Below are 15,103 nucleotides of genomic sequence, written 5' to 3'. Positions count from 1 at the left end.
CTTCCACTACAGTGAACAATTCTTGGTACAGTACACAGTTACATAACATGTACTGTACCATATTGTATATGAACGTTTTGCATATACAGTATCTCATAAAAGTGAGTACACCCCTCACATTTTTGTAAATATTTTATTATATCTGTTCATGTGACAACACTGAAGAAATGACACTTTTCTACAATGAAAAGATATCATAAAATATTTACAAAAATTTGAGGAGTGTACTCACGTTTGTGAGATACTGTACATTTACCTACAGTGATGAAAATAAGTATTTGAACACCCTGCTATTTTGCAAGTTCTCCCACTTGGAAATCATGGAGGGGTCTGAAATTGTTATCGTAGGTGCATGTCCACTGTGAGAGACATAATCAAAAAAAAAAAATCCAGAAATCACAATGTATGATTTTTTAAACTATTTATTTGTATGATACAGCTGCAAATAAGTATTTGAACACCTGAGAAAATCAATGTTAATATTTGGTACAGTAGCCTTTGTTTGCAATTACAGAGGTCAAACGTTTCTTGTAGTTTTTCACCAGGTTTGCACACACTGGAGGAGGGATTTTGGCCCACTCCTCCACACAGATCTTCTCTAGATCAGTCAGGTTTCTGGGCTGTCGCTGAGAAACACGGAGTTTGAGCTCCCTCCAAAGATTCTCTATTGGGTTTAGGTCTGGAGACTGGCTAGGCCATGCCAGAACCTTGATATGCTTCTTACAGAGCCACTCCTTGGTTATCCTGGCTGTGTGCTTTGGGTCATTGTCATGTTGGAAGACCCAGCCTCGACCCATCTTCAAAGCTCTAACTGAGGGAAGGAGGTTGTTGCCCAAAATCTCGCAATACATGGCCCCGGTCATCCTCTCCTTAATACAGTGCAGTCGCCCTGTCCCATGTGCAGAAAAACACCCCCAAAGCATGATGCTACCACCCCCATGCTTCACAGTAGGGATGGTGTTCTTGGGATGGTACTCATCATTCTTCTTCCTCCAAACACGGTTAGTGGAATTATGACCAAAAAGTTCTATTATGGTCTCATCTGACCACATGACTTTCTCCCATGACTCCTCTGGATCATCCAAATGGTCATTGGCAAACTTAAGACGGGCCTTGACATGTGCTGGTTTAAGCAGGGGAACCTTCCGTGCCATGCATGATTTCAAACCATGACGTCTTAGTGTATTACCAACAGTAACCTTGGAAACGGTGGTCCCAGCTCTTTTCAGGTCATTGACCAGCTCCTCCCGTGTAGTCCTGGGCTGATTTCTCACCTTTCTTAGGATCATTGAGACCCCACGAGGTGAGATTTTGCATGGAGCCCCAGTCCGAGGGAGATTGACAGTCATGTTTAGCTTCTTCCATTTTCTAATGATTGCTCCAACAGTGGACCTTTTTTCACCAAGCTGCTTGGCAATTTCCCCGTAGCCCTTTCCAGCCTTGTGGAGGTGTACAATTTTGTCTCTAGTGTCTTTGGACAGCTCTTTGGTCTTGGCCATGTTAGTAGTTGGATTCTTACTGATTGTATGGGGTGGACAGGTGTCTTTATGCAGCTAATGACCTCAAACAGGTGCATCTAATTTAGGATAATAAATGGAGTGGAGGTGGACATTTTAAAGGCAGACTAACAGGTCTTTGAGGGTCAGAATTCTAGCTGATAGACAGGTGTTCAAATACTTATTTGCAGCTGTATCATACAAATAAATAGTTAAAAAATCATAAATTGTGATTTCTGGAATTTTTTTTTTGGATTATGTCTCTCACAGTGGACATGCACCTACGATGACAATTTCAGACCCCTCCATGATTTCCAAGTGGGAGAACTTGCAAAATAGCAGGGTGTTCAAATACTTATTTTCCTCACTGTATATCATGAGAAAATAGAGTCTAAAAGAAAGACAAAAATCTAGTCCTGTGCCACCTGTTCCTATCAGGCCTCGTAGTATGAACAGTTAAGAGTATGAAGACGAGTAATCGAAACGGACGTTGGAGGCAGTCCTGGTCACGAGACGCCCCCCCGCTCTGGTGAAGCTGACAGGAAGGAGTTTATGGTGGAACTACGGCGGTGGTATCCGATCCTGATAAACCAAGTTTTGAACCGCAGATTGGCGGTGACAGGCCTGCAGTCCCAGTGCCGGGTAGGCACTTTTAAAGTAAGAGGCCATTTGGCTTTCCGTTGTTTTTAGTTGTTTTTATTATTAAAACGTTATTACGCTATCGGCGTCTACCGGTTCTCTTTTTTTGCATATCATCCTTATCTGGAACGCCTGGAAACGAGATTCAATAGTCCATATCCATGTGTGTGTAGGCACAATCCTGCACTAGCCCGTATGACCATCTTTTTAAGTAAAGTGGTCAACAGGCTCTGGTAAGAGCACTTTATATACAAAGCACCTTGGGTGGAAACAAGTGAAATTTGAAAAGTATGGTGGTGGCATTTTCTACTTTTCTCCACTAGGAAGATCACAGCAATTGTCAAGATTCGTTTGGCTTTCTATGCATGCTATTGGGACTCTATTTTTTTATTTTTTTGGTGTTTAACACAGTGAACTTCAGTGTTTTTTGCTTACACTGCAGAGGAATCTGCGTATTCATGCACATCTGTGTGGGACATTTCTGCTGTATATTGATTTATATTGTTTCAGCAATCACTGTTCACATATGCTTTTGGAAACTTATTTTATTATTAATTGTTGCACGTTGTTGTGTAGTATTCCACATTTCACAATCACTATTGTGTGGTTGAGTGCCCTCTACCTTCCATTTTCATGAATAATCCTACTGCATACTGTTAAACACCCTCCCACATTTCTAGAAAACTTTTGATTTTTTCTTGATGGTCCACATCTATTGTGACACATGTTCTAGCTAGCGAACTGTGTCAAAGTGAACCCTTTCTGGTCAGTCCAAATATTTATTTGGATATAGCATACTTTAATGGTCTTATAGCGCCAATATGGGGTAAACTGACACATTTGATGGAGAGCTTCTATGTCATGTAATGCAGTCATGTTTGAACATATTCCACAGCAAAACACAGACACTTCAATAATCTATACAATGTACCGTGCTATCACTGTTCAGGTTCCTTAGGAGGTTCATAGTAGTTGCAGTCTTTGATGTCCCAGATTCACCTACAAGGACTACTGGCCGTTTGATTTTCACCATTTGCTCCAAGAGCCATGTTGTGCGAGTTGTGTCCACAGTGGGAACTAGAAAACATTAAAAGAAGGTTTCTGGCTTGGTACAAGCTTTTTTCAGGTTGACCTTTAATATAAATATAATATAATATGTACAATAAATATGATCACGTTTTATAAATAATTTTATGAAAACAATGATAAATAACTATCAAGGAACACCTCAGCTTCCAAAAAATAGGATTTTTGTACTGATTGTAAAATACTTCTTGTGGAGTCCATTACGGGACGTCATTGACTGCTAGGTTATAACTGCCAAAAACAGGAGGATGGGACACTGGCAAACATAAAGCACCCGCAGCAGTGTAAAGCACAAAACTCGCCAGAAAGTCTTCCTGATGTATGGAGGCTGTGACAAACATGGAGGAATGAATAAATGCATTCAGGTCATCTTGATGCAAGATGGGGTGAAAACGGAAAAGGTTAGTAGAACTCCAGAAACAGTTCTGCAATTCAGTGCATTGGACCTGTAAACCAAGCAAGGGTGTGGAAGCAAATGTCTAGCCTGCAGTCCCTGGAAACAACCACCTGCACCCAACCATCTCAGATGCAAGCGGTCTAGTTTTCTGCAAATTCAAATGGATGTCCCCACACTTTGGAAAGTGAGGCTGCAACTTCATGCTAAAGACTTGGGGGAGACCTTGGAATTTGGCTTAGGTTTTGACTTAAAGTGGTATTAATGTCTTTCTTTTTTCTTCTTTCTTTAATAACAAAAATGTTATACTTACCTGCCCTGCTCAGTAGTTTTGAACAGAACAGCCCGGCTCCTCCTCTTCTCAGGTCCCACACCGAAGCTCCCAGACCCTCCCTCCTGCTGGGTGACCTCACAGCAAGCAGCCAGGGCCACGGCGCACTCCCTGCCCACGGCTGTGTGTCCATTCACACACGGAGCCGTGGCTCGGCCCCGCCTTATCTATATTCTGATTGGCCCACTGGCTGTGACTGACAGCAGTGGAAGCCAATGGCTTCTGCTGCTGCCAACAGCCAATCATGAGTGCGAGTGCCCGGGGGGGCCAAGGCTCTCTTGGACATTGCTAGATCAAGAGGGGGCTCAGGTAAGTATTAGAGGGGCTGCTGCACACAGAAGGTTTTTTACCTTAATGCATAAAATGCATGAAGCCAAAAAAAACTTGTCAGAAGTAGACCCAAAGAGGTTCTCCCCCTAGTATGTAACTTGCATTCACATTTTTAGTCTCCAAATGCATTACATTACATTATTCATTATTGAACCTCATTTGCCATGTAGTTGTCCATCCCTTTATTTCATCAAGGATATTACCTTGCTAGGCTTTGTATCATCAACAAACACTGAGAAAAAACTATTTATACCAACCTTAATATCATTTATGAACAAATTAAACAGAATTGGTCACAGGACAGAGCCTTGGGGTTCCCCACTTACAACTCCAGACCATTTAGAAGATACGTTATTTAATAAGTGTTTAAAAGAAAAAGTGTTCTTCAATGGTTCTTCATACATAAGTGATAAAGGGGAGAATTTTTGTTGCTAGGTGTCATTATTTTTTAATGCAGTCTTGTTGCTGCTAGTCTAAGCATCTGATGCAGTAGTAAAAGCTGGTATAAATAGACTGATATACTTACTGTGTTAAATACTCACTTACTGAGCCTTCAACCTACCTAGAATATCAATAAATTTCTCCTCTGATTTATGGATATATTTTGGGACCAGCTTGCTCCAAGGTATCCATTTCTTTTTCTCACCATCAAAATGAAAATCATAGATTGTGGGCAGATGACCTATACAAAAAGAGATTAGACAATTAAATTTCCTTTAATATGCTCACTAGGAACAGTTACCTTGTGGCAGTGATCAGAATGTTGAAACTCACCTGGAAGCTCTCCAGGCCCAGCCAGTGACTTCTCATCATTAACTGTTGTCATTGATGCTAAGCGCTTTACATACTCATCAAATTTAATTCTTCCACCCTCAAGTAACGTAGCTCCCAATGAACAATACAAAGCTTCTATAAAGTAGCACTCCAGCACATTGACATCCTCGATTTCCTTTTCTATTAAAGCATCCAGCATCATTGACAGCTGTGTCACCTGAAACATTTAGCAAAAAAAGTATAACACATTAATTGATATGATTACATTTTGTTGAGGTTATATTACATAGGTTATATATATAATTACTGAAATAAATTAACTTTTTGATGATATTCAAATTTTTGGAGATACAGCTGTATATGTGCAGAGCCTGCCCATCCACTTTATTGTTCCTTGCTTTTTGTCTCTGACTTGTAATTTATTTAGGGTTCATACAGACTATGCATTTTTATACATGTTGTGATTTTGTACGATACTTGAACTGTCGTACTACTTTTGACATTTTAGGGTGAATCCTTGCTGGCCGTGCTCTGGAGAGTGAATGCAGGGAGAGCTGTCACAGAAAGGCTGGAGTGCACTCTCTCCATTTCCAGCACCTCCAACCCTTCTGTGACAGCTGTCTCTGCATCCAATCTCCAGGGCACAGCCAGCAAGGCTTCACTATAGCAAGAAGTTCCGGCAACACGATTGCTTCTTCCTACAAATCTTTATTAGGCACTAACAGCAGTGCTACATTTATAGTGCTAACACGTTTCGGATAAAGCCTTCCTCATAGCAACAAGCCTGAGCACCGATATTCAGCTCATTACAATTGTGCGGTAGAGCTTGGGTAAATCTTTGTCTACATAGCAAAGATTCACTGCCTTCTTGTCATCCAACTCCTGGATCAGACCTTGTACATGCAGTTACCCAGCCTGCGGCTCTCTAATTCCTATTCAGTAGCACTCTGCACCACAGGTAGGATGTGGTAGGCTGCTCAGGTTTCTCCTTCCTCAGAGCCTCCAGCCCGCTTGGGAAAGTTTTCTCTGCACTCAGCCTAAACCTTACATATAGTTACTTTCTTCACCTGGATTGGACAACTGGATCATAAGGTAGAGTGGGTATTGTGGGCTGCGATTTGTGTATGTTGTGATTTGTGCCGACACCCCAGAGCACTTCAGGCTACACTGACAGCGCTCCCTGCTTCCAGTTCCCTTCACCCATAGACAGTTCTTATTCAAAGCCCTGCACAGCTCGGATCAGATCTGACTTTCTACAATCCTTATTTTGTAAATTATTTGTATTATTTCTTACTTTTCTCATGAAAGAGGACCCAATCATGAGAGAGCTCTGAGGCCGAGTACTCACGAGCAGACATGTCCGATGAAACCGGTCCACGGACCGTTTTCATCGGACATGTCTGCCCGGGGACTTCTGTTCGATGGCTGTACACACCATCGAACAGAATTCTGCGCGTAAACAATACGCGGGGCGTGTCCGCGGTGTCGCCGCGTCGATGACGCGGTGTCGCCGCGACAATGACGCGGCGACGTGGGCGGGCCTGCCTTTTAAATGCTTCCACGCATGCGTCAAAGTCATTCGACGCATGCGAGGGATGGCGGGCGGCCTGACATGTACGGTAGGTCTGTACAGACGACCGTACATGTCGAGGGGACAGGTTTCCAGCGGACTGTTTTAAAGCAAGTCCAGGAAACAGTAGTCCGCTGAAAACCTGTCCGATCCGCCCGAAAATGGTCCGCTCGGGCCTACACACGGCCAAACATGTCTGCTGAAACTGGTCCGCGGACCAGTTTCAGCAGACATGTTTGGTCGTGAGTACGGGGCCTGACAGGTGAATCTGTGATCAGCTCCCATCCTCCCATCCTGTATGTACCCACTGTCAACAGAGGAGCAGGGTATGTCACTTCTGGAAGTAACACCACTAGACCTTACTAGATAAACCCACCAGCTATCCTTAGATCAGAAAGGAGAGGCACTGCAGTTACGTGACAGAGAGGGAATACCACAAAATCACTGTAGAAAAATACAGCAATTTTTGCATTTTGGGACATTATACCAAGCTTAGCTTATATTGATGAGTGCAGAGGAGTATTTAGGTATAAAGCCTGTACACACGATCGGATATCTGATGGAATCTAATGCGATGGATTTTTTCGTCGGATATCCGATGAAGCTGAGTCTTGCCTACACACCATCGGTCAAAAATCTGACCGTGTCCAAACGCGGTTACGACGACACTACGACATGCTGAGAAAAATGAAGCTCAATGCTTCCAAGCATGCGTCGACTTGATTCTGAGCATGCGTATATTTTTGACCGATGGACTTCCACACAGACGGTCGTTTTTTTCTATCGTTTTTTGATCTATAGGAAAATTTTAAAATATGTTCTATTTTTTTTCCACCGATGGAAAACAAACTGATGGGGCCCACACACGTTCGGTTTGTCTGATGAAAATGGTCCATCGGTCCGTTTTCATCAGACAAACCGATCGTGTGTACAGGGCTTATGACTTTTCTACCACTTTAAGCAAGAGATAGGTTATGTTATTTCCAACAACACAATTGCATGGCACCATTCCTGACTGAAGATGAACTTCAGGGGTTCAAGAATAAAGTGCTAAAAGCAACATTTATAATTACCATGTTTAAATCAGTCTGAGGAACGATTGTTTTTAATTTTTCTCCTTGTTTCCCATCAAGGATTCCTTCAACAATCATTTCAAGACAATGAGGGACATATTTCTCAAACAAACTGTTTAATTCCACTTGCTCTTGCTAAAAATGAAAAAGAAGAAAGCGTTTGTAAGCACATAAAAAAATGTACGTTCCTAAATAATAAATCAAGAACTTATAATTTTCAAAACAAAAAGAAAAAACATGAACATTTCTACAATCACAAAGTATTATGTTACTAAAAAGACTCCATACTACACTGGGGTTGATTTACTAAATTAATACAAACCCTTCACTTGTTCGCAGATTAGTTAAAAATGTTAAGCTGTTCTCATTTTAATCAATTATGTGCTAGTAAAAATCTAGCTTTTTTTTTTAGTTTCTCTCGCACATGATTGGTATTCAAAGTGAAAACTCCAACTTTGACAAAGTAAACATACACTTTGCTAAGTGAACACCCTCTACTCATTCCCAGTATATGCATCTCCAGTAGAAACATCCTTCTATTATAATTTAGGAAAACATAGAATAACATCAGTAAACAAAATACAGTACATTATTTTCAGTATCCCCGTGTCTGTATTTTTCACATACATGTAAATAAATCAGAAATTGTGATCTTTCTGCAGCTACTTTCTCCTGCCCAACCAGTAAAGCTGAAGAAGTCCGTGAAAAAAAATCCCATGAAATTTTGATAATGTTGTCAATCAGTATCAGGTAACAGAGGGTATTGTAGAGGGTGTCAATTATTGCAGGAGTCCCCAACCCCCGAGCCACGGGCCGGCGACAGTCATCAAAAGTGGCCTTTTGATGACCGGGCCGCACAGTAGGAGGTTAGTGGCGACCGCAGTTAGCACAGGGCTATCACAGACCGAGATCATCGCACCATGCCCATGTGTCCTTTCCTGGCTCCTCCGCCCGCCCAGAAGACAATGTCATCCTATCAGCAGGGCAGGGGGCAGCAAGGGCTGCCACCCCCTGCCTTGCTGATAGGGAAGAGCCACTGGAAGGGGGAGCCAGGAAAGGACACATGGACTGATAACAGCCTCTGCCCTGCCAAATATCCTGTGCAGGGGAGGCAGAGATTGGAATGGTGCAGTGTGATGTTAGAGAGGAAAGGGGGGGGGGCAGGGGCACTGTGATGAAAGAGGTCACGATTGCTAGGGGCAATGTAATGTACAGGGGCACTATGATGGAGGAGGTCAGGATTGCTAGGGGCAATGTAATGTACAGGGGCGCTGTGATATAAAGGGGAATGCACTGTAAAGGCGGCACTGTAATCATTGCAGTGCCCCTTTACAGTGCAGTCCCTTTATATCACAGTGCCCCCTTTACAGAGCAGTCCTTATTCCATCACAGTGCCTACTTTACAGAGCAGCCCCCGTTAAATTAATTTAAAGTGGACTGTACTTTAAAGGGGCACTGTGATGTAAAGGGGCACTGTAATGTAAAGGGGGGTTGTGATGTGTAGGGGAACTGAGGACACTGTGGGAGCGCTTCAAAGGGAGAACTGTGATGTAAAGCCGGACTGTGGACACCGATATAAAGGGGGGGACTGTGCTGTAAAGGTGGGTTGTGATGTGAAGTGGGGCTGAGAACAGACTCTATGAATATCCCATCCCCAATACAAACCCCCCCCCCCTCCCGGTCCCTGTGAAAATTAGCTGCAATGAAAACAGTCCTTGGTGCCAAAATGGTTGGGGACCACTGAGTTATGGGACTACAGATTGGCTGTTCCTTCACTACAAGAAAATTTTACCTGTATAATTCATCAAATCATCTAAAACAACATGCTTTCTTTACCTTGTTCTGCCTATTGCTGACCCACTTCTGCCAGTAGGGTCTATATTTAAGATTTTTAGGATCAACAAAGACCATTCCACATCGAGACACAGTTGCAGGTGATGCATACTGCAAATCTCCAACCTATGAAAACAAACAGTTATTAGTACTAGTATGCCTTTGACTGTGGATAATGAAAATCAATAAAAAGATGAAAATAGCTCAGACCTCGAATAATAAAGCACAGTGTGGTTGAAGTCTAATTCTCTCTCCATTTGCCAAGGTCAACAACTTGTTGTCATCCATCACTGAATTCATGTTTTCCACCCATAGCGCATCCACATCTCCATCAAACAAAATATACCTGTACATAACAAATTGTGATTTTACAGTACACTCATAAACAACACGTTGTTTGCATTTATTAACAAGGACTGCAATATTTCAGGAACATTCGCCTTCCCTCAATTGCCATTGTTTGTTATTGTTATTGGCGACATTTGCTGCGTTTTGCTGTATAAGTCTGGCCAGCTAACAAATCAGAGCAGGAGTATTACATTAAATACAAATCGTGTGAATCTTATGTGAATCTGCACCTTTTGTGGAATTCAGTTAAAGATCAATGTGATGGTTAACCCTTTATAAGCGTTATCAGTTATCAGAAGCAACATCCTTTTACCTCCTCTCTTTTTTATCAGTTGGCTTGTTGATTTCCCTGAAGATGTTAGAAAGCACACCATCTGTCCAGTCTCTTGTTGTGGGGTCCAGGATACCATACAGCTCAATGACACTCATAGCTTTAGGATTCAGTGTATACAGCTTTGTCATAAGTCCAAGCCTGTAAAGAGAAACGTAATTTAAGATGTTGCTATCTTTTCCTCTCTGACATTAGAAATCTATTAGAAATTGGTACAGAAAGACCCCAAAATGATGTCTGGGTAGTGTCTTTACATGGAAGTTCCTTAACGAATTTCCTACCCCAATAGTTAATAAAGCAACATTTACTATTTTCAACAGAAAAAAAACAAATAATGAAAAGTAAAAGTAAAATGCATTTTTACTCAGAGTAGTCTCAGCTGCTATGTAGACATTGCTAGAAAACTATGACATTAAAGAGGGAGCAATAAAGAATTTACTCTATGCACAGTATTTTGATATGATAGCAAGAGGAATGTCATAGTGTACTTTAGTGATATTGGGCACATTATAATGTATACACAGGTACCATTTTTTATCCTCATATATCGGAGTAAAAAAGAGATACAAAATGTAAATACATATACGTTTATTGTGTAATATACACAGCTTTATCACACTGCAAAGCCATAACTATCCCTTTGCCACATCCTGGTTTACCTTTGCTACATCTTTGTATAGCTGTGCTGCTTCTTTTATCACCAGCCTTACACAAGGCCAGTACACAAATCATTTAACATGTTAAAAAAAAAAAAAAAAGAACGAATGTTCTGCTTTATTCAGGGATCCTTAAATCAAAGTACATTCTTGCTTATTAACAGGTCTGAAGTTTGGCCTAATACATGAGCAATGTACTGCATACACTGCACAGCTGCCCATTTACAAAAATATCTAATGTACGTATTAAACAGTACTTACTTAGTCTGTGCCAGACACAACGTGTTAATCACGACAGACTTTCCCCCTCCGGTGGGTCCAACTACCATGGTAGTGTGACGGGTTAGCATTGTCTCATACATCTGCACAACTTTATCCACCTATAAACCATATCATATATTTAACATTTCAATTTCTTAGTATACAAAATATAATTATATATTATCATATATAACAGCACAATACCTTATTTAAACCAAATCAAAAGTATATGGCAGAATAGTAAACAAGAGGCACTAACTTTATCCTATTTAACACGGTAGAGCAGACATCTACTAGGAGCTGCAGCATCTACCATAATAAGGCCCCATTCAGACCTTAAACCCAAAACAAAAATGTAATATATTGCAGCTTACAAATCCTTTATTGTTGTGGCTGCATTTGTTTCCTTTTTTAGGCTTTTCCCTCTGTTTTCGCTTGGTTATTTGGCCAGTAACACACTTTCTGTATTAGAGTTGGATGAATGAGCACAGAGGGCACATTTGGACAGCAATATTGTTAATCTGGGGGAAGTGTTAGGTGTACTAGCAAATTTAAATACACTAACAAATTGATGTCAAACTCCAGCTAACACTTTATAAGCAGTTACAGCAAACATTTTTTTTTTCCTTTTGGGATAAAGGTTTTATATAAACGAATAAAGGGTAACCATTGTAAGCACCCCTGCCAGTGTTAAATGGTTTGTCTCATCATGTACCTCATATATCTACAGGAGAGCTTGTTCTTTAAAAAAAAAAAAAAAAATACTGGCTGCATCACCAGATGAAAATAGAAAGCTTAGAAAAGAAAACTAATGCAACCATCACATCTAAGAATTGGTAAGCTGCAATATAAATATTGTTTTCTTTTGGATTTATTATTGCTTTAACAAAACATGCATATTGCTCTTGCTGGCTGGCTGCCATGCGGATCCTCTAATCCAATGCTTTGTGTTATTGCCCTAAACATGTATTCAAATTTAAAAGAGTTTTAAATTCACTGCAACTTCACTTGCATTATGATTGTTCTGGGCATGTGATTCAGAAAATGCTTAAAGTAGTTGAAAACCAAAAAAAAAAAAAAACAACAACCTGCAGGACAAAGGCATAATGAGCTAATATGCATCGCATATTAGCTCATTAAGAAGTACTTACCTTAGAGCGAAGTTGTTGCAACGGTCCCCGTACAACGCTGTTACTGGCCCCTGTACACCAATGTTACAGGCGACATGTCTCCTGGAGTAATTTCCGGGTTGGCGGGCTCCGACGCTGTAATTGGCAGAAACCGCAATGACGCATGCGCACGGGAGCCGCCGGTCACGGCACAGCTCCTTAAGAAACGACACAAGCGTGCTGTTTCTTCAGTGTGCATGTGAGGATGACATCGGCACATGTGGATACAGTGAATATCTCCTAAACGGTGCAAGTTTAGGCGATATTCACGGTACCTACAGGTAAGCCTTATTATAGGCTTACCTGTAGGTTAAAGTGGTGTAACAGGGTTTACAACCACTTTAACAGATAGGAAACTATAATTTTAAGAATTAGTAACAACTTCTTGTTCTCCTCTCTACACCTCAAGGAATACAGTGGAACCTCTGATTGCGAGTAACGTGGTTAACGAGCGTTTCGCAATACGAGCACAGTATTTTTAAAAATCCTGACTCGGTTTGCGAGTGTTGTCTGGCAACACGAGCAGGATTCAAGCCAAAGTGGTGTGCAGTTCCTGAGCCTTTTTGAGGTTTTCCGAGTTCAGCCGAGCTGTCCTCAGGCCTTTCTGGGTGTTTCTGGGGCTCTCCGGCGCCCCCCACCTCTGGCCACATTCAGTATTACATGCCACTGAAGTCACTGCGGAACAAATTATTTTTGTTTCCATTAACTTCTATGGGGAAACGCGCTTTGATATACGAGTACTTTGGATTAGAGCATCCTCCTGGAACAGATTGCGCTCGTAATCCAAGGTTCCACTTTAAAGGATAAAAGGAATGCCCTAAGTGACAGGGAGGATGCAGTCATGTTGATTTTAGCTGAGTCTCTGGATTTGCATGAAGAACCTATAATGATCCCAAAGTCCATTACAGTGACACATGGCTATACTAAACCATAGCAACGCTTACTAATGTCAGGGCATTTATTAGTCCTATTGACCACTAATGTATGGGGCATTTTTTACACCAGCTGACCACTAACACCAAGGTATTTTTAATGCCACTGATCTCCAATGCTGGGAATTTGTATTCTTCCTCCTACTGGTCACCAAACAGTGTGACGGACAGTGAACTGGCCCTTTGTTTAAAAAATGTTAAGGGAAACCTTAATTTAAAGAGATTTAGCGTCTGAACTAAATCAACAATTATGCCTTGTACACACGATCGGATTTTCCGTTGGGATAAACTCCGATAGATTTTTCCGACGGAATTCTGTTCAAGCTGTCTTGCATACACACTGTCACACCAAATTCCAACTGTCAAGAACGCGGTAATGTACAACACTATGACGAGCTGAGAAAAATTAAGTTCAATGCTTCCGAGCATGCGTCAACTTGATTCTGAGCATGCATGTTTTTTCTCCGTCGGAGTTCCCTACAGACGAACGGAATTTCCGAAACAAATTTTTTCTGTCGGAAAAAAACAGAACATGTTCTCTTTCTAAATTCCGACAGAAAAAAGTCAGATGGGGCACACACACGGTCGGAATATATGATGAAAGAATTCCGTCTGACTTTTTCCATCGGAAACTCCGATCGTGTGTACAAGGCATAAGTAATATAAGTTTAGATAACATCATTACCTAGTCTGACCTTTTTATTAATAATTCCACCTTGACACATCTTTGAAAAAAAAAATCATGGTATTATTTAGAAATACAGTATAATTAGTAAAACAGTCAAACAAGTGCTAATTCACTACTGAAAAATTTAATTGGTTGAATAATGATTATTTGATGGATGTGCTTACCTGAACAGGGAGCATAACATAATTGTTGTCTTTTAGAGCTTCTTCCACTGCATCATTATAGTTGGGGTAGCGAACACGGGGACAGTCCAGTCCCGGGAACAAATCAGAGATCAAACCAAGGAAAAGGGGGACATCTTCAAACACAAACTTGGGTAGATTCATATCTCTCAAAGCCCTCATTAGTACAACATCCTAAAACATAAGAATTCACAAATAGTAAGTGCAATTACAAAAAAAATAATAATAATAATTTGTTTCCTAAATTGTGTCCTTTCTAACCTCCAAATAAACTGCCAACATTTTGAGGCATTAAAACTAGCAGTTTATCAGATATGGCAAAGCTTTCCATTACACAGAGATTATCAATAAATATCTAGCATTCCCGAAGATCTTGCTAGGACCTTTGTCCACCTCTTCTTCAAATCAAGATAGACTATGACTGCTGGCAAAAAGGTCAATTGTCATTGCTTGGAGGGTGCAGAATCCTAAAGATTATTATTCTGCCAGGAATTCTATACCTCTTACAAGACCTTTATCCATTTGTTGTAGTTACATAAAATTCTGCGCCTCCACCGATCTATCCTTTGACTTAAAAAAGAGCAAGGAGGAAGCCTTATGCCCCGTACACACCATCACTTTATGTGATGAAAAAAAACGACATTTTCTGTGAAGTAAAAAATGACGTTTTTGAAACTTCAATTTTCAAAGACGAAGTTGCCTACACACCATCGTTTTTCTCACAATGTTCTAGCAAAGCGAGGTTACGTTCTCACCACTTTTTCCATTGAAGCTCGCTTCTGGGCATGCGCGGGTGTAAAAACGTCTTTTTAAACGAAGTTTTTTTGCTACACACGGTCAATTTCTGTGAAGTAAAAAACGACATTTTGAAAAACGACACATAAAATTGAAGCATGCTTCAATTTTTTTTGGTAGTTTTTTACAAGACATAAAACGACGTTTTCCCCCACACACGGTCAATTAAAGTGACGTTTTTAAAAACTTCGTTTTTTTTCATCACATAAAGTGAT

At 40.9% G+C, this 15,103-nt stretch overlaps 1 protein-coding gene across 1 annotated transcript in view; it reads right to left on the bottom strand.

The window, feature by feature from the left end:
- The window catches only part of DNAH10 (dynein axonemal heavy chain 10), a 278,707-nt gene that overhangs the window by 100,709 nt on the left and 162,895 nt on the right, over positions 1-15,103 (bottom strand). Inside the window, exons 35-43 of the mRNA XM_040347338.1 lie at positions 14,076-14,267; positions 11,123-11,241; positions 10,188-10,346; positions 9,737-9,872; positions 9,530-9,652; positions 7,694-7,828; positions 5,051-5,267; positions 4,839-4,958; positions 3,067-3,212 (exon numbers count right to left, since the gene is read on the bottom strand). Coding sequence (XP_040203272.1) covers positions 3,067-3,212; positions 4,839-4,958; positions 5,051-5,267; positions 7,694-7,828; positions 9,530-9,652; positions 9,737-9,872; positions 10,188-10,346; positions 11,123-11,241; positions 14,076-14,267 — 1,347 coding nt within the window. The remainder of the gene's footprint in view (positions 1-3,066; positions 3,213-4,838; positions 4,959-5,050; positions 5,268-7,693; positions 7,829-9,529; positions 9,653-9,736; positions 9,873-10,187; positions 10,347-11,122; positions 11,242-14,075; positions 14,268-15,103) is intronic.

This window comes from Rana temporaria, chromosome 1 (assembly GCF_905171775.1).
Source record: "Rana temporaria chromosome 1, aRanTem1.1, whole genome shotgun sequence".
Classification (NCBI taxonomy): domain Eukaryota; kingdom Metazoa; phylum Chordata; class Amphibia; order Anura; family Ranidae; genus Rana; species Rana temporaria.
Note: the sequence above shows the minus strand (reverse complement) of the source record. Positions and strands in the feature narration are given on the sequence as shown.